The following is an 18,755-nucleotide window of genomic DNA, read 5'->3' as shown; positions in this document are numbered from 1 at the left end:
TTATGGGGTGGTTGTGTGAGGCTCAGCTGAGTACTGCTGAGTACGTGCAACAAGATCCTGCTGGGGATGTTTACATGAGCATGAGCCCTTCTATAGGGCTTATGGCCACGGTAAGCCTGGTGTGTGTACGCAGCCACGAGTACAGGCATCAGGAGCCACTCAGGACAGTGTGTGGGGATATTGTTGTGTGTGTGAAGGACACTTAGTTCAGATGAGTTTCCCTCTCTGACCCTCCCTTGCTTAGACCTGTCAGCAGGGAGAGATAAACTCAGTATCGTGTCAGGACTTATAGCTGAGTTCTCAGTGTGCTGTGCCTGAGCTTCCTCCTGTCCACCGAACAGCATCCTCAAAGTGCACCTGCCATCCAAAACTTATATTTTTCTATTTATTTATTTATTTATTTATTTAACCCTCCTCATGCACTGGATTGTAAAAGTGGGAGGAAAGCAGCTGGGAAACACAGTGATGGATGGATGGGGCACACTGGGCCAGCGCTCATTCCTACAGGCTGGTGAGGTTTGAGGTGGGGTTACTGGCTCTAAAATGGGCCTTTTGTACATTGTTGGAGTCTGTGACCCAATCAGTGGGATGTGGCTGGAGGAGGTGGTGCTAATGAAGACTGGCACAGCTGACAGCAGTCAGCAGGGAAGGCAGTGGGGGGGGTGGCCACTGGCTGGTACAGTGTGAGGTGCCTGGGAGGGCTAGTTCAGGCTATCAGCCCTGCCTGTAGACAATCATACCATCATGGAGATTGAAAAAGACCTCTAGGATCATCTAGTCCAACCACTGACCCACCGTGACCATGCATGGTGGGGCTGCAGGGTCAGGAGTGGGGTGCTCAGGCAGTTTGGGGAGCATGATGCTGGCCCTGGGGAGTGCCCCATGGCTGAGCTGGGGGTTGCCACTTCCACGCTGCCTCACTCAATTGCTTCCCTTTCCATCTGCTGTTTTTTCCTAGTAGTATCCTGCCGTTGTGCCAATCCTTGCAGGTTGGGCCGGGGTTAGTGAGCACAGTCACTCTGCCATCCACTCCTCTGGGTCTTTCAGTCTGTGGGGGTGTTGCTTTGCATGTGCTTTGCATGATAGCAGCACCGCAGCAATCGGATTTGAGGCAGACCGAGAGACCAATGCAAATGTGTGCCGCTGCGGAACGCCTTCAGCAGCTTCTGTCTAACGCAGGGAGCTGCTCCGCTGACTTTATCTGCGTTAGCATCCCCTGTTTTGGCTGTCAGATAGTGGAGCCCAGCAGACAGCAGCGTGGCACTGAAGGGAGCCCCGCTCCCTGATGCAGAGTCCTTTAAGGAGGAAGAGAAAGGTAAGCTGCAGCCCTGTGATTTTCAGTTGAGGCTGAAGCGAGGGCAATGGCAGTGCTTTCAGTTCCTCCTCTGCCAGTGTGGATGCTTCTGGGGGAAGCTGGACACTGGGGAGGAGGAGGAGGAGGATAGAGCTTCCTGCAGACAGAGCATGTTGGGTACAGCCACAGCACAGAGCCTGCAGGAGCTGGAAGAGGTAGGGGCTGCGGATAAGCCCTGTGCCTGTGCAGTGCGGGGCAGGCAAACAAGGGTGGGTTGGGTGAGCATTGCCCTAGAGTGATCAGTACAAGCTGCTTCCTCTTTGAACACGCTCCGTTCCTCTATGCCTGCCCCACAGCTCCTCTCCCTCTGCCTCGCTGTCCTACGCAGCCTGGGAGAACTGCGGGTCCTGCTTCCCTCCTAGGACTGTGTGAGGTCTCTGGAGAAGAGGTGGCCCAAAGAAATGGCTGTTTCCCTATTGGGTGTCCCCAAATACCTCCTGTCGTGCTGTTATGTGATGCAAGTGGTCACTGTGTTCCCGTATATGCGCCATTGGCACTGAGCCTCCGTGGCCTCAAATTCCCCATCTCGCAGCAACTTTTGGAGGAAGGGTTGACCACACCTGCACCCAGCCTGGCCGGGGGGGGGATGATGGAATTGCTTCTGCATAATTTAGCAGTCTCTTGAATTATTTATGGTGCCATTGTGCTCTGGAACAGAGTCTTCTTGCTTCCCGTGAGCACTGGGGGGGAGGGAAGGGTGTTTGTCAGGCATCCAGGTTCTATCACTGAACAGTGAGGAAGTGCTGTGGGTTTCCTTTCTGGCCCTGTTTGTCTGCATGTGTCCTGATGCAGCTGAATTGCCCTGCGGATGCTCTCGTTGAAAGAAAAAAAATAAAAAAATAAAAAAATGCAGTTTCACTTTCTGCATCGTTCAAGTGTGGAGCATCTCTGTGGCATGGCCTCCCTGAGCTCAGAGCGCTGTCCTTGCAGTGAGGAGATGATGTCAGGCTGGAGATGGTGAATCTGATGCTTGGATCTGGTCCCTGACTCAATTACAGGCCAGTGCAGTGGAGCTGGGATGGACGTTGCAGGGTAATATTGGTGCTAGGTGGATGGTTGGACTAGATGATCTTAGAAGTCTTCTCCAACCTTAATGATTCTATGATTCTGAAATATTCAGATGCTTGAAACCTTTTCTTTGTTGAAAGACCATGCAGTCCTGTCCTAAGTGTTTCTTAGCAGTAAGTCAGATTTTGCAAGGTGTTCAAAGTGTGACTGTGGTCCCCTCTGCCCTGCACCTCCTTCCTGTTCCCCATGGAGTGTTGAGAAAAGAGATTTTAGTGCCTTCCTCTTCTTTCTTTCTGGCATGGCTGTGCAGGCAGCTAACTTCTCAGAAACAGAATTCAAAATAAATGTTTATGTCCCTGAATACATAAAGGGAAGAGGAACTTGGTCTGTGATCAAGAGGTTGAGCATTAACTGCCCTGTGTTGTACTGTTGAACCGAAGGGTTCAGCTTCCCTGTTTTTATCTGCGTGCTGTAAGTTTGTGGTTTTTGCGTTGGGAAGGGGCTGGCCAGATAACCACCAGACATCCTTGCAATGAGCTGTTTGGTTCCACTTAGGTCTCAGCCTGAGACAAAGCCTTGCTTTCCTCTTCACCCTTCTCCAAGACATAAAGCGGTCTTGGGGAAGAATCACAGAATCTTTAATGTTGGAAAAGATCTCTAAGATCACCTAGTCCAATGGCCAGCCCACCCCCACCATGCCCACTGACCACGTCCTCAGTGCCACATCCACACAGTTCTGGAACACCTCCAGGGATGGTGACTCCACCACCTCCCTGTGCAGCTTGTACCACTGCAGCACTGCTCTTCCTGAGAAGAACATTTTCCCCAATATCCAACCTGAACCTCCCCCAGCACAACGTGAGGCCATTACCTCTCATCCTATCACTGTTACCTGTGAGCAGAGGCTGACCCCCACCTCACCACAACCTCCTTACAGTCTCTTGAAGAGAGCAGTGAGGTCTCCCCTGAGCTCCTCTTCTCCAGACTGAACAACCCCAGTTCCCTCAGCCGCTCCCCATCAGATTTGTGCTCCAGACCCCTCACAGCTCCGCTGCCCTTCTCTGGACACACTCCAGCACTTCCATGTCTTTCCTGTAGTGAAGGGCTCAGAACTGAACAGAGCACTTGAGGTGCAGCCTCATAATGCCGAAGAGTGGGAAGAGAAGTGTTACAGCAGCAGCCCACGTGATGTCCACTATGGCATTTGTCTTCACTGATGACAACAAGCTCTCTTTCTCCAAAGATGTGCTCCATAGTCCTCTCTGCTCAGCTTAATCTGAGGATCAGGACACTGCTTTGCTTTGTGAAAAGGAATGTTTGTACAGAGAAATAAACATATTGTTGAGACCCAGGCCTGCTGCAACGCCTGTAAACAAGATCCAGCCCTCTGCGGGAGGCAGAAGAGAGATTTATGTGACCCTGAGCTAAGTGCATTAGGAGGCTTTTGATTTCATTCCGGGAAACTGCCCCTCTTCATGGTGCCATATGCCTGTTACCGGCATAGAGCCGTTACCCACGATTTGATTTGTGCAGATTTAATCCGAAGGGCTGTCGTGCTGCAGTCAGAAGGATTACGCGGGCAGGGGGTTGTCTCTGTGTGCTGGAGCCCGAGGTGCTCTGCAGAGCCCCGTGCCCTTTGCCCAGCCCGGAGGTGGGTGTCTGGGCTGATTCGCTCCTGCCTTGGGGCAAGGCATTGAAGAGCTCTCTGCCTATCAGCGCTCTCCTCCTGAAAATAATAACAAAGTGAAGTGGCAGCGGGGGATCCGGGCGGCACTGCGTCGAGGTCTTGCCTAAGTCTTGAAAGAGGAAATGAGGAACAAAGGCAGAAGAGACAAATAAATAAGGGTCTGTTCTTGGTCCAAGGAAAATTCCCATGGGTTTGTGTAGCATTCTTGGGAAGATGCAACACTCCCGGGGCTGGAGTTGGTTTTTGAGAAGCAAAAGGGGGGAGAATGGGGTGTGGGAGGGAATTGGGGGTAGGAAATAGAGGAGGAGAGGGAGACACCCAGAGAAAGCTCTCAGTGTGGAGTCAAGTTTCTCTGGCTGCTCCCGGTGAAGAGGGGTTAATGCTTTCTGCATGGGGTTGGCTGGTCACCAGACATTCAGAGAAGAGGGGGATCTGGGGGCTGCCAAGTGGGGGACCCCTGTGGCCTGAAGGGAGGGGAAGGAAGGGGCTGGGAACGCTTTTCCGAAGAGTAATAGATCAGCTACTGTGGGAAAGTGAGCGCCCTGCCAAACCCCAAGTGGTTGGTGATGGATGGGGGAGGAAGGAAGGCGGGGATGGAGGGCCGACTCTTCCCTGTGGTCACTAGGGTCTTACTGCTGCTCTATGGCCTCTCATTATTTATTGTCTTTCTGGGTCTTAATGAGTCACCTTCTCAGTCTGATTTGGAGGGCTTTTATTCTGGGGACATACAAACAACTGCCACTCACTTCACAAATAACCAAAGGCAGTGTGGTTTATTCCTGCCACTGGGCCTGCGAACTAAGCACAGTGGAACTGTGGCATCAGGTGCTTCTTTCTTGTATGATCTGGTGCACGACTGCCACGTGCCCTCAGCTCTGAGTTCAATCTTGGTTGCTCATTTTGGTGCTATTCTTGGGATTCTTGACTTGCTCAGCATATGTGGACTGCCTACCAGGGTCTGCTTTGAAAGCACTTTGTCTTCCAGATCTGTCCTTGAGATGTTCTTCTTCCCTGATGCTTCCAGAAACTGACTAGCTCACAGCAGTTGACTGGGAGCCTCACTGGAGTCTTGGTTAGACGAACCCTGCTCAAAAAGTGGCTTGTCCCTTTGAGTGTCTGAGGATGCAACTATATGATGCAACAGCTTTGGTGAGAGGTGAATAGCTGTCATCCAGGAAGTTTCTGCTGTCAGCCGCTTATTCTCATCCTTAGGCACTTCTCTTGAAGTTTATTTTTAACTCAGATTGGCTGCTGATTTGGATTTTCAATGTGAACTTTTATACTGACAGCCTAGGGGTGGTGAGCCGTGAAGGTGGTGAGTGAAGAGTGAGAACCTATGAAACCACTTCCTTGCTTCCATAATGCACTGCTTGGTCTTTGAAAGCATAGTTTTTTATCCTCAAAGTGGCCGTGTCCTGTCCCTGTCTGCAATACATCGAGACTAGCTGAGAATTCTCACATACTTCTTTGATTATCCCATGGCCTCAGCCTCCCTGAGGACAGAAGTTGCTTTTGTGTAGTCTCGTCCCTGTTTCCTTTTGGATTCATGATGGAGCATTCCGTCCTTGTAAGGAACCAGTCAGAAAGCAACTGAACTAGCAGACTCCATTTTGTGTTCCCATAACCACTGCACATGTGAAGCAAGGAGCAGCAGCACTGTGTTTGGCTGGCAGAAAGGCTTTGCATCCTTGGGTGTGTGTGTATGTATGTGAGCACGTGTCCTGGGACCTGATTTTGGGGCCAAGTGGTGATGCAGCGTGCAGAGTCATCACAACACTCTTCAGGAAACTAGATCTTGTGAGGAGGCTGAGGAAGAGTCCTTCCAGGATATCAGGCGTAAGTGAAGGAGAGAAGAGGACAAAAGTGCTATTTTCCCTTTAGTGGAAAGAATGCTTAGCCTAGTGGTGCTGAGAAATCAAAATTGTGCTTTCTGAGAGCATCTGAAGGATCAGAGCGTGCTGAGGCATCTCTAGAATCATGGAAATCCCTATGGTGGGACTGGCTTTGGTTAGAGAGAGAACATTAGTTACAAGGGAGCCTAGTACGGCTGAAGGATACTGAGAAGAATATTTGTTAGATTCCCATGGAGTTAGAAATCCAGCTTGAAGTTTTCTTTAGCATGCAGTACTATACCCTTGTGATGGCCAAGTAGTTCTTGGATAAAATTAAATTGGTGTCTCGTAGGCCGTTATTGGATTTCAGTAGAGTTTTTCAGTCTTCTTTGAGCTGATCTTCTTTTAAACCGGGGGCTGGAGAATTATATAATTATGCTGCTATTAGTATTATGGTAGTTACAGTAAGAACAATCTGTTCAAGTGAAGGGTTTTATAATGGACTCTGAAGGTGTTTAGATGTTGGTTTATTCTGGTGACTTCTGAAAGATCAGTCTTGAGACAGAATGCTGTCAACAAAGACCATTTTATCTCCAGGTCCCATACGCTGTGTTCTGAAAGTTGAGAGCTGTGTTGTTGCAGACTATTTAGCTGTCAAGTTGGACTCGATGCTCCTTGTGCATCCCTTCCAATTCGGGATATTATATGATTCTATCTTGCTGTTGCAGAAGATGTGGTATCTAAAATAGCCAAGGCTTCCCACTAAAGAGCAGGGCAAGACAGGTAAAAGCAGTCAAAACAATGGAAGACCACAGAATGTATGGAGTCCAAAGGTAAATGCTCCTCTGAAGGGTGAAGAGCTGGGCAGACACAAAATGCAAAAAGCTCGGGTCTCTACGTTGCATCCATTTTAGTTTCTTTATGTACCAGATCATAGCTGCTGGCTTGGAGCACTTTGGTCTCTTATAAGAGTGCACAGAGGAGGAGGAGAAGCCTTTCTTTTTCACTGCCGATGCTACTGATTAGTTGAGGCATTGCAAAGCCTTGTGCATAAACTCTGTTTGTGCTTATCATGTATGGCATGTGTTCTCCTTCAGTGGGAAGGGGAAACAGCGCCTTGGTTTTTCAGTTGTGTTCTGAACAGCCTTACCTTGGCCTTGTATAGACTCATTCCTTCAGTTTTCTTTTTTTCATCCATCTTCCTTCCTGCTTTGATGACTCCCATTGGTGAGGAGATGGCAACTCTGGAAGCCAACTGCTGTGGTAACACCTGACTGAGAGCAGACACCTTATCATAGAATCACGGAATCATAGAAAGGCTCAGGTTGGAAGAGACCTCAAGGATCATCCAGTTCCAACCCCCTGCCATGGCCAGGGCTACCAACCAGGCAATAGATCGGTTTGCACAGCCTCCATCCCGACTAGCCTTGAACAAATCTTTCTGTTTGCCCCCTTGTTGAAAGGAAAAGAAGATAATTAAGTTCTCCCTTTGCCTGACCTCACTGGAAGGGTAACTGTGCTGACGGCTCGCTCCAGCTGGTTGTGCTGGCAGCAAGTCAGTGGCACCATGTGGTCAATTGCCTCAGAGTTGCAAAGGAAATGCATAGGATGAGGTATTGCTGCTTTGCATTAGCACTGTGGGCAGTAGCTAGTAACGAAGATGGTGGAAGAATATTGTATTCCATCCTTGGAATGTAGATGGAAGATATGGGCCTGCCTATGTTCCAACCACCTTGTACTGTGACCCTGCAAGAAACTTCCTGCTAACATCCTTGTAGCTTGCAGTCCCTGATAACATCAAGGCATCTTTCACGTGAGGGAAATGCTGAGCCCTACCTAACTTCTGCTACATTCATGCTTCTCTTCACTTTCCCTGCTGCCCAGCTTTGCAGGATAATCTTCTCTTCTTATCCTTAAGCAAAGCACAGCCCTGCTGTTCTTGAGCTCGTTGCATTTCTGTTGCAAACAAATAGTAGTTCTTCTTTCTGTTGCTATTTGCAGATCAAAAGCAGTTTGAGATTTTAGTGTTTTGAGATACTGTGACCCTGATGATGTATGATGCTCTGGGAGTAGGGGAATGAAAGGCAGACTTAGCACTGAGGAAGTGCTAGTGCCCCAGAGACTGGGTATTGTGCACACAGTGCCCTGTTGTATGGCCCTTTGCCAGCGTCCTCCAGAGGAGAACATTAGGACTGGTGAATTGCCAGCTCTTAGCTGTGCATATCTTTCTCCAGCTCCTTGAAATCAGGATATGATTTCAAGATGGTATAAATCAACCGGTTACTTGATATAATGGCAAAGTAAAACTGTAACAGGTGCCTGGGGATAACTCATATGCGAACCATTTCTAGCTCTCCTCCTCTGAAAGCCATTCCCTTGCATGGCAGAGACGTGCATCTTCATGCAAGAAAATACCAAGGTTGTCCCTTTCAAAGAGGAACTTTCGGCTCCTCTTGCTGAGACTGAATGCTCCTGAAGCTGTTTATAACTGCATGTTCCCTAAGCTTTGAAAGGAGCTAGCTGTCCGTGCCCTTCCTAGCTTTTTCTTCTGCTTGCACATTAAAGCTTTTATTTTTCATGCTGTTGTTTTAACCTGACGGTAACTTGATCTCTCTTCACTTTTTTTTTTTTCCCCTCCTCACTCAAAATTGTCATAAGGGAAATCTCTCCTCTTGCTCTTTTCTGTGTTCCGAGTAACTGATGGCTGCTTTGTGCCAGAGCAGCTGGGGTTCCTTATGACAAGCTGAGATGTCTCCTTGCCCAGCACCTCCTTCCTCATTTCAGCTACACATAAATGTTCTGGATGGGGAAGGTGGGTAATAACGCTTTCCTCCCCTGCTGGCCTTTGTCTCCAATTAGCCACTGCTCAAAGCACATCTTTTCCTGCAGTGCTGATCAGATGATATGGGAAGGGATACGTGACGGATGGCTCTCAGCGTCTCAGCCCACCCAGGGGTGGATGAGCTCTCCACTCCCTGGCAGAGGAATCCCTGGCATGTGAGAACGGAGGTGGTTCCCAGGGTAGAGTTTTTTGAAGAGGACACAGCTTTATTCTTTGCTTCCCTCCTTTTAAGAAGGGATAAGGAGTGGGTTCATGTTTCCATTCCTTCACAAAGGCAACTGAGCAGTGAAAACTGCCTCCTGGGAAATGTCGGCAGCAGAACAGCAGAGGGTACTGCAGGGCTAGCTTGCTTTGGCAGAGCTGTAGGGCAGGCTGCGATAATGGAGAGGCAGTGCAGCCGTGCATGGGCTGAGGAGCTGCAGAGCTTGTGCTGAGCCTGATGGACAGTGATGTATGCAAATGTCAAGTGATGAAAATAAGCTCTGCTTCTTCAAACTGCGTGTCCTGCTAGGTCGACGTGGCACACCAGAGCCTGGAAAGTGAAGCAGTTTGTTAAATGTCAGGAGCTACAACTTCTGTTAGGGAGTTTCCCATGGCATGTGGAGGATTAAGGTCATCTGGGAAGAAGATGAAGACCTGCTGAATGTGACTCCTCCAGCACTTGTCCTGTGTGCTGGGCCAACTCAGAGGATGTTGGCTGCCATGCATTTGTGTCCTGTAGGAACTGGAGCCTTACTGGAACAAGGCAGCCCTTCATCTCACCTGAGCCTTGGTGACCTGATGTCCAGAGGTAACACCTTGGAGGAAGTACAGGATGCTCAACTGGAGAAAGCTGCACTAATGTACCAGCAAGGGATGTCTTCCAGCAGCCTCTGCTTGCTGTCTTTCCAGATTCCTTTTATTCTTCTCTTCCCCATATGTCAGGACGGAGCAAAATTGGTGGAGTAGAAGGAAGAGGTGCCAGATACTCCTTCTTGATATTGTGGGTGGTCCTACTGCTCCTGAAGGACAATAACAAAGACTTTAAGATAAAATTCTCTGGGCACAATGAGATGCCATTGGGTTTCCATAGCCTCTTGCTTTAGCTCCAGGAAGAACACCTGAGGAAGAGCAAGATGGTCCTTTACAGCTTCAGAGAAGGGAACAGCACCAGGCCCTCCATCGCTGGATCACCACAAAGGTAGCCTTTTGTGAGCTAGGCTATGGCCGTGGTGGGTTCCTCCACTGTGCTGTGTCAAAATATATCAAAAGTAAACCCTGTAACTCTTCCATTGGCTTCAGGCTTACAGTCTCTGTTTTTAAGATGAAATAACCCCATCAATAAGGAAGTTGCCACAGCCAGAATGCAGGGGATGACATTGGCAAATGTCCTAAAAATGTCACTAAAAAGGCAACAGCGAAGCTTCTAGAAACGCTTGCTGCTGAACTGTAAGATATGAACGTGGACAACCTTTCTATCAAAGTCCATGTTGGAGCCCTCGGTAGGCGGCCAGATATGATTTCCTTTGAGTGGTTGCCATCTGCCTACATTTATGGCTTTTCCCTTCAGCGTTAAGTTCTCCCCAAGTTAATCAGTAAACGTGACCTGTTGTATTTCGCTCGTTCCCCTTGGGTGGGCTGGACGCTTCTCCACTCTGCTCCCATCCAGGATGCACGTGGGCTGTGGGAAGTGCCAGGCTGGGAAAGGGGAGCACCCTGGCATGGGGCCGAGAGCTTGGGCTGCCTCTGAGGGCTGTGTGGGGTTTATAAGCAATAGCATGGGATGTGGCACACCTGTCATGGGGACCTTTAGCCGAGGGAGGAGACACTGAGGCACATGTTTGAGCGCCATACCATGGTGGAGAGCTGCCATTGAGGAACGCATCGGAACATGTCGGGAGCAAGCTGGTGGGTTTCCTGGGCATGGAGGGTTTTGCGATTTTGGGGGGAGAGCCTCCACCTTGCCAAGGGTGTTTAGGTCACCTTGTTCCCTTGCCTGTTTGCCTCAACCTTCCCTAAGCAGCAGCATGCAGCTGCCTTTCCTTGTTCTGCCTGGTGAAGTGTTGGGTGAGGTTGGTTTTTTTCTTCCTTTTTTATTTTCTCTTCTTCCTTTTTCTGGATTGTAGTCTTCAATCACTTTTCTGCCTGACAGCAGCTCTGCGTTCCCAGCACGGACTGGCAGAGGGGAGGTGGTATAGGGAGAGAATGAAGGCTTTTTTTTTTTTTTATTTGTTCTGAAGAAAGGGCTGAGGACTGCTGGCTCTTTGCTAGCCTGATGTGGATCCATCGTGACAGCACTATATTGCCAGCAGAGACAGCTAGGCAGTTTTTATAGCCACCTTTATACACATGCAAAAAAACCCTCAGCATCTGATCCACAGAAGATGAAAAGCAAAGGGAGAAAGCTGGAAACATAGTGGGCACAGAGGGATGGGAGGTGAATAAAAGCGAAAATCTTAACACTTTTTCTCTATTTCCCGTACAAACTTGGCTAGCATTTCTTAGGAACAAGGGGTTTTTAAGGTGTGTGTTGTGAGTAAACACTGGAAAGATCTGAGAAGCGTAGGTGTTTTCCTGGTCCTGGCAGCCTGGCTATAAGCTCAATCCCTTAAGACTGCCTTTCTTATGCTGGCTGGGTTTCAGCTGCATACCCTGTACTCCCTCTCATCCCTCTTGCTCACCTGCTCTCTCTTCATCTTCCCTGACTCAAGGCCTGTGTTTATTTGTTCCCATCAGTGAGTGGGGACAAATGTGCTAAGTGCAGTGCCTCACTGGATAGTGAACTCCTCTTGTTGCAGATTTCTCATCTTTCTACCCCATCGCCAGCACCTTTCCTCTCTTTGTGAGACTATAAGTCTCTAGAGGAGGTTCAGCTTGGTATAACCCATCCAAAGCAAAAGGCCCACTAAAAATGTCAGAGTGTAGGGGATTTGGTTTGGGTTCAAGTCTTGATAGATGCATGCTGAGTTTGGACCTGCTTTGTAGCATCCCCAGCCTATTTTCCTACCACTAGCAAGCTTTTTTGCACCCTGGTAATTCCCGAACGTGACTTTCCTTTTCATGGCTTTTCCACAGGATGAAGATGAGACGCCATAAGCTCTTTCTGACTCTCTGCATGGCTGGTCTCTGCCTCATCTCCTTCTTGCACTTCCTGAAGGCCCTTTCCTATGTCACCTTCCCCCGGGACCTGGCTTCACTTAGCCCCAACCTCGTCTCCAGCTTCTTCTGGAACAATGCCCCCGTCACGCCACAGGTTAGCCCTGAGCCGGGGGGTGCAGAGTTCCTCCGCACACCCCTGTACTCCCACTCTCCCTTGCTCCAGCCCCTGCCACCCAGCAGAGCCAGCGAAGAGCTGCACAAAGTCGAGTTTGTGCTGCCGGAAGACACGACGGAATATTTTGTCCGAACCAAAGCCGGTGGTGTCTGCTTTAAACCAGGTACCAAGGTGTTGGAGAAGCCACCAGTGGGAGGGCGGCCGGAGGAGCGCGCAGATGGTGCGGCCTCAGGGCGTCCTGCTCGCAAGCCGCTGAGCGCCGGTGGGACCAAGCGGCGCAAGTGGGTGGAGTGTGTGTGCTTGCCAGGCTGGCACGGCCCCAGCTGTGGCGTTCCCACCGTGGTCCAGTACTCCAACCTGCCCACCAAGGACCGCCTGGTGCCACGGGAGATCCCCCGGCGGGTCATCAACGCTATCAACATCAACCATGAGTTTGACCTGCTGGATGTCCGCTTCCACGAGCTGGGAGATGTGGTGGATGTCTTTGTGGTGTGTGAATCGAACTTCACAGCCTACGGAGAGCCACGGCCCCTCAAGTTCCGCGAGATGCTCCTCAACGGTTCCTATGAGTACATCCGCCACAAAGTGCTCTATGTCTTCCTGGACCACTTCCCTGCTGGTGGGCGCCAGGATGGCTGGATCGCTGACGATTACCTGCGCACCTTCCTTACCCGAGATGGTGTCTCTCGCCTCCGCAACCTGCGCCCAGATGATGTCTTCATCATCGATGATGCTGATGAGATCCCAGCTCGTGATGGCGTGCTCTTCCTCAAGCTCTACGACGGCTGGACGGAACCCTTCGCCTTTCACATGCGCAAGTCTCTCTACGGCTTCTTCTGGAAGCAACCGGGCACCTTGGAGGTGGTCTCAGGCTGCACTATGGGGATGCTCCAGGCTGTCTATGCTACTGATGGGATCCGTCTGCGGCGCCGTGAATACTACACCATGCCTGGCTTCCGGCAGTATGAGAACAGCACGGGACATATCCTGGTGCAGTGGTCACTGGGCAGCCCCCTCCACTTTGCTGGCTGGCACTGCTCCTGGTGTTTCACTCCAGAGGGGATCTACTTCAAACTGGTGTCGGCCCAGAATGGGGACTTCCCCCGTTGGGGTGATTACGAGGATAAACGAGACCTCAATTATATCCGGGAGCTGATCCGGACTGGTGGCTGGTTTGATGGTACGACGCAGGAATATCCCCCTGCTGACCCCAAGGAGCACATGTATGCTCCCAAGTATCTGCTCAAGAACTACCAGCAATTCCACTACTTGCTGGAGAACCCGTACCGAAAAGCAGAGGGTGCTGGTTGAGATCGCTGGACTCATGTGGGAAATCAGAACTTCATGACAAAGGGAAAGAGTTGAGTGTTTGTCTGTTCCTTTCTTTTTTGTTTTCTTTGATTCCAGATGGGATGTGCCATTTCTCCATGGTCTCTGTCCTCCCTCCCTTCCCTTTTTCCCAGGGTGATGCCTGGGGACAAATTCCTTAGACAAATGAAGGGAGACCTGGTCAGGAGGAGGGGAGAGGTGTGGGCAGTAGCATAAAGACCTCCCTGCATCTTCTGGACCTTTCTGCTGGCTGGAGAGACTTGCTGCATCCAGCTAGTGGGACTTCCTCCTTGGGGGGCTGGGAGGGCTTCCTGAGGAGAGAGGGCAGCTGTTCCCATCCACCTTCATCTGTTGTGGATCGGAACAAGCACAGATGTGAGCCTGAGCTGTTCATTGAGTGTTTGAGTCAGCAGGCACAAAGCGATGCAAGGGGTCACGTGTGCAGAGGTGTGTCACAGGCATTTTTTGGATGAGTGAATGTGCAAAAGCATCTCAGTATGCATTTTTTTTTTATACCTCTGTGTTCAAAATATTTTGTGGAAGGCAAATCCTTTGCTTCCAAGGTGTTCTCCCCTACACGCTGCCTCCTCCCACAAATTTTAATATATCTGTCCACGGCTTCTCTTGGCCTGATGCTCTACCAGACCTGAAGCAGGCAGGTGGGAAGCAGAGAAGAAAGCCAATTTTTTTATTTTTACTTTTATTTTTTCTTTCCTCTTTCTGTTTACTCCCCTTTCACCCTGCCCCCACAATGCTGCACTGGCTTGCTCCACAGGGGCTGAAGCATCTTCCCTGCAGCATGTGCTTTGTTTGGGTCTGGGATAAGCTGCAGGGGACTAAATCAGATGGTGGGAGTATATGTTTACAAGTGCATGGTTTCCTATGTGCATGAGTGCTAACATGCATGGTTCTGGTATGCACGTGGGTGTTTGTTACTGGTGTTGGGAGGGGAGGGGTCAAAGTTGGTCTTGGGTGGTGTGCGTATTTTCAGGAAATGGTGGCATCCGTAAGCTGTGATCTATCTTGTCATGGATGACATTTTGGGGAGAGCATCAGCTCTTCATAGCAGGGTGTGCCATGTGGAGCTCTTACATGCCTCTCTGGCTGCCTTTGCACCCTTGTGGGCTGTGCCTGCTGCAAGGATTCTGTTTACATGTGCTGGCTATTTCTTCTTGCCATGGGGGAAATGAGAGGAGAAGGGCAAAGTTCTGAGTCACCGATGGGTGTTGTGGGGAAACACAAAGCATGTCGAGGCACAGGACCCACTGGGAGCTTGTGGAGAATGGAGCTGTGGGTAGAATCCCTCTGGAGCCAGAAGACTTTTCTTGGACAATCATGCAATCCGCAGCCTGGGCTGTGCAGATGAGGCCATGCAGAGTAGAGGAGATGTAGAATGACATTCCTTGCAGCTGATGAGCCAGTGTCCACACAGAGCTGGTCACTGATGGGTAGCCAAGATTAGCCTGTTGCTGTAGTAGACTGGTTCAGCTCATTGAGGAAGCAGATTGGCATCTCCACCCTCACCACCCTTCCTTAGCAGATGGCTTGACAGGGTGCCCAGAGCCCACACTGTGATGGGAAGAGGGAGAAAAACATGAATGTGCTCTGTTGGCCTTACAGTGGAAATATTTGGCTCTTCTTCCAAACAAATAAGTGAGGATCATGTGGAGGAGGAGAATGTTGTCATAATGAAGAGTGACCCTGCCATCAGGCCAGCTGGAAGAAGAGGGTTTCCACTGACCTCAACTCGCTCCATCAGGGCTTCATATTCCTATGTCATCTATCTCATTCTCTCCATTGCACTCCATTCCTATCTCTGTTTCTCTCTTTTCAGTTTGCTTCTAGAGAAGTGAAAAGCATCAGGAAAGATAATTTGGTTTCCTAAGAAGAATTAAATTTGAACAGAAAGATGAATGTCGTTTTTCTGATCAAACTGAGTTGGAGTTCATCTTAGTTCCTTCACCCCCATCTCACGTGCCACAATGCCTGCTTGGAAGAACTGAGGGATCCCCGCTTTTCTTGTTGTTTTGTTTTGTTTTTTTTGTGTTCTTTTTAGTATATGTGTCGCTGTTTTCCTTTGTGATGTGTCTCCCAAGAAGAGGAAATTCCCTTTGAGAACTGAGCAGGAGAAGGATTGGTGAGTGGAATGCTCTCCCCTCAAAGAGAAGCTGTGGTTGTGCCGAACTCAGTCTTGTTGATGCAGGAGGGAATTTTGCCACGGTCACAGGGAGGTCTTAGGCAGGGGGAGACTGTAGAGAAATCAGGGCTCAGATGGCTCAGATGAGAAAGGAGGAGTCACTTTTAGCAAGATTAGAGCGATAGCACTGATAATTCTGCATGAGAGCTTTCCCCAGGGATAGCCAGAGGAGAGCCCAGTGTATTGACACAAGGGATTTGGTAGCAGTAACTTGAAAAGTAAAAAGGGAAGAAGCTATTCCTCATTTTAAATCTAGGACCTACATTCAGGCATCGCCTTACCTTGGTGACAGCAACACAAGCCTCAGGTCAGGCATTCCTGAAGACAAGAGAGAAGTCAGTCATTGCATGGGTGCTTTGGGAACAGCAGAGCCCCATGAAAAACAGGCTGAAGCGCACGCATGCTGAGGCTGCCCCATCTGATCTGCAGTGGCAGCAGCCTCTCCCATCTTACCAGCCCTTCCCATACATGGGCTCCCGTGGGGATTTTTAGTGCATTGCAAGTTGTGTTTTCATCACTGGGGTATGGTTTTCATCTCAGGAGATTCAGATAAGCTGTAACTGCAGTTATCAGCATCTCCTATTCCCAAAGTTCAGCCTGCTCCCTTCCCTCCCCTCTCTTCAATTATTTGCTCCATTGTTCCACTCCTCTCCCTTCTGAGAAGGTCCCACTGGAACAGGCGAGAGCAGCAGTGGGGCTCTTCTGCACGACTCTGGCCCGGTCCACCTCCTGGATGTCTCCATTTCCTTATTCTTAGGAAATCAAATTTAAAACAGGCTTCTGTTGTGGATGGGGGAAGGGACTTCACAGCTGAAATGCATTTTTTCTTTTTCTTTCTCAAGAATCATCCAGTGTTTTGATTTAAGGCCAAACCAGTTAATGTTCCTGTTGTTTCTGTAAGCCCTGTGTTTATTATCCTTAGGGAGTTGGAGTGCTTGTCATTAAAAGTCTTCCATCGCCTCCCGTGAGGGATGGGGATAAGCACGATGACTTCTGCACAGCGATTTCCCAAGATGGTGGCTTGCCCTCAGCCATCCCTGTCTGAGCCAGACAATGAAGTTTAGAAAGGGATGAACTGAAAACCAAATCCCATTCTGCCCCAGGACTGGTTGTTGCAGCGAAGCCATGAGCCCACTGTCCTTCTGGGACCAACGTTGCCCGTGGTTCACCAACCTTTCCCCACAGCTGTGTGCTTTTTCTTCTCCAGAACCTTTCCACCTTCAGATTAATTGGTGTTACCTGTAATTGGTGCATCCCTATACTTTGCCCTTCTTTCTGCCCAACTCTGCTCTACTTCCTTTGTGCCCATGCGTGGCTTTGAGGAGGAGCTTCTCTTCCTCCTCCTTCCCAGGTGAAGGAGAGGATGTGGGCTAATGCCTCTGCCCCTTCAGAGGAACAAAGGCAGTGAGGTGGTGCAGTATACCCAGCAAGGGATGGGATGGGGTTGTGCCTGCATGAAGGACAACACACTCAACAGTCTGCTCTCACTGTTGCTTTCTCTGATCCCTGTGTCCTGCTGAGGTGTTTGCTGTTGTGCAGCCTGTTCTTTGTGCCTCTGTGCTGGATAAAGGAAGGGGACCTTGTGGCCTCCAGGTAACTTATGAGTCAGGGTGGGGGCAGGGTCAGTGCAGAACAGGTATTTGTTCCCCTGGTGCCTCTTGGTGTGTCCTTATGGGGTGGCAGTGTCTCTTCTTGTCCCACTACTCCTGCCAGCACTCCGTGGCTGCTATGCCTCTGCACTGTGAAGACGTGTCGGGAGTCACTCCTGGTCCTGTTAGCGAACACTGGTGGTGAAGAGGGAAGGGATGGCTCATCCTGGCCTCACTGACCTCAAGCCTTGGTGAGAAGCGAGAAAAGTATGGTAGAATGGATCCCAAATCCCTCTATTGCTGCGTTTCCCCTCTCCACCAAAAAAATCTCCTTCTGATTTCTGAGACATTGGATGAATCTGCTCTTAATGAAAAAGAGGGGGAGCTGGAGATGTCAGGAGTGGCTTGACTCCAGCACGAAGGAGAGCTGTTTCTGATGCTATATACCAACATCTAAAGCATTGGGGACTACAGATAATGGCTTTAAAAGGGATCTGAAATGCTCTGAAACTAAGAATCAAAGCCACTATTGTTTTTTTTTTCTTTCCTGTGAGGATGGTGATGCAGAATCGTCCTGGAAGAGGCCCAACAGCACTACTGATGCTGGGTTCCACCTGGACCTGCTGGTGGTATTGCCACTGGGGTGGCCCCAGGACACTGTATTGGCAAAAGAATGCGTGGACTTGCCAAAAAACAATTAAAAAAAAGAAAAAGAAAAAAAAAAGAATCTGCAAAGCTCCTTTCCACTCTGTAATTTATAAACAGCAAGTAATAATGAACTTTTTGTAAGGATAAATCAAATGTACATTCTGAAATCATTTTCTCTGTAAATGGTTGGATTTCATTTCACCCTTAAAGGGATGCTTAAAAGGAGGAAATAATAAAAATAATAATAATTAAAAAAAATTACAAAGTCTGAAAGGAAACCAAGGCATGTGTGTGGTAGCTTTTATTTCTGAGCACGGGAGGTTGCTGCTTCCTTCCTCAGTGGGACTGAGGTTGTAGGAGGGAGGTTGAGGGGCAGCCCCAGTGCTTTGAGGGATGACTCCTGTGCCCAAGGCAACCCTATTCTGTGTGTCGGGTGAGTACAAGCACATGTGGGGATGTGACTGGGGAGCACAGCATCACCACTCACAAAATAGTCACATTCCACCATGCCCTGTCCCTTCATGTCCTCACTTTCAAATGAAGCCATGGAAAACCTGGAGCCTCAGCTGAAACCTTTCCACTACAGAAACGTCTCTCTCATTGCTCGTTTTCTGTGCAGTGTGTGAGAGAGCATGACCTCCTTGGCTTATTTTTAAAGCCATCTAGGGTAATTTTGGCTGTTCTCATTACTCCCTATCAAAACCTGGTCTTGCCCTGAATCCTCCTGAGCATCTGGTCTCATCATTGGCTTTGGCAAGGGACCTTCAGGAGCTCCTGTGGAATCTGCAACTATTTCATTTTTAAGTGTTTTTAAGTGCCTTGTGCTTTGAGTTTGTTCCTGGTCTCAGTGAGAGACAACAAAAGTAGACATTATTGGCTAGTTTCCTTATGATTCTTAGATTGAATCACAGAATCACTGAGGTTGGAAAAGACCTCTAAGATCACAAAGTCCAACCGTCAGCCCATCCCCACCATGCCTACCAACTGTGTCACATCCGCACGGTTCTGGAACACCT

At 49.4% G+C, this 18,755-nt stretch overlaps 1 protein-coding gene across 4 annotated transcripts; it reads left to right on the top strand.

Moving 5' to 3' along the window:
* The first annotated feature begins 704 nt into the window (after nucleotides 1–704).
* Nucleotides 705–17,815, top strand: MGAT3 (beta-1,4-mannosyl-glycoprotein 4-beta-N-acetylglucosaminyltransferase). 4 transcript variants are annotated; one of them, XM_003202255.4, is made up of 3 exons: nucleotides 8,555–9,903; nucleotides 11,778–13,336; nucleotides 15,140–17,815. In XM_003202255.4, the coding sequence occupies exons 1-2, from the start codon at nucleotides 9,839–9,841 to the stop codon at nucleotides 13,285–13,287; spliced, it is 1,575 nt and encodes a 524-aa protein (XP_003202303.2). In that variant the 5' UTR covers nucleotides 8,555–9,838; the 3' UTR covers nucleotides 13,288–13,336; nucleotides 15,140–17,815. The 4 variants fall into 4 exon arrangements, with proteins under 4 accessions (XP_010709132.1, XP_003202303.2, XP_031410212.1 ...); XM_010710830.2 differs by lacking the exon at nucleotides 8,555–9,903 and adding an exon at nucleotides 705–1,315 and having other exon boundaries at nucleotides 11,778–17,815; XM_031554352.1 differs by having other exon boundaries at nucleotides 11,778–17,815.
* The last annotated feature ends 940 nt before the right edge of the window (nucleotides 17,816–18,755 follow it).

Source organism: Meleagris gallopavo, chromosome 1 (genome assembly GCF_000146605.3).
Source record: "Meleagris gallopavo isolate NT-WF06-2002-E0010 breed Aviagen turkey brand Nicholas breeding stock chromosome 1, Turkey_5.1, whole genome shotgun sequence".
Lineage (NCBI taxonomy): Eukaryota > Metazoa > Chordata > Aves > Galliformes > Phasianidae > Meleagris > Meleagris gallopavo.
This window is presented reverse-complemented; position numbering and strand designations above follow the sequence as displayed.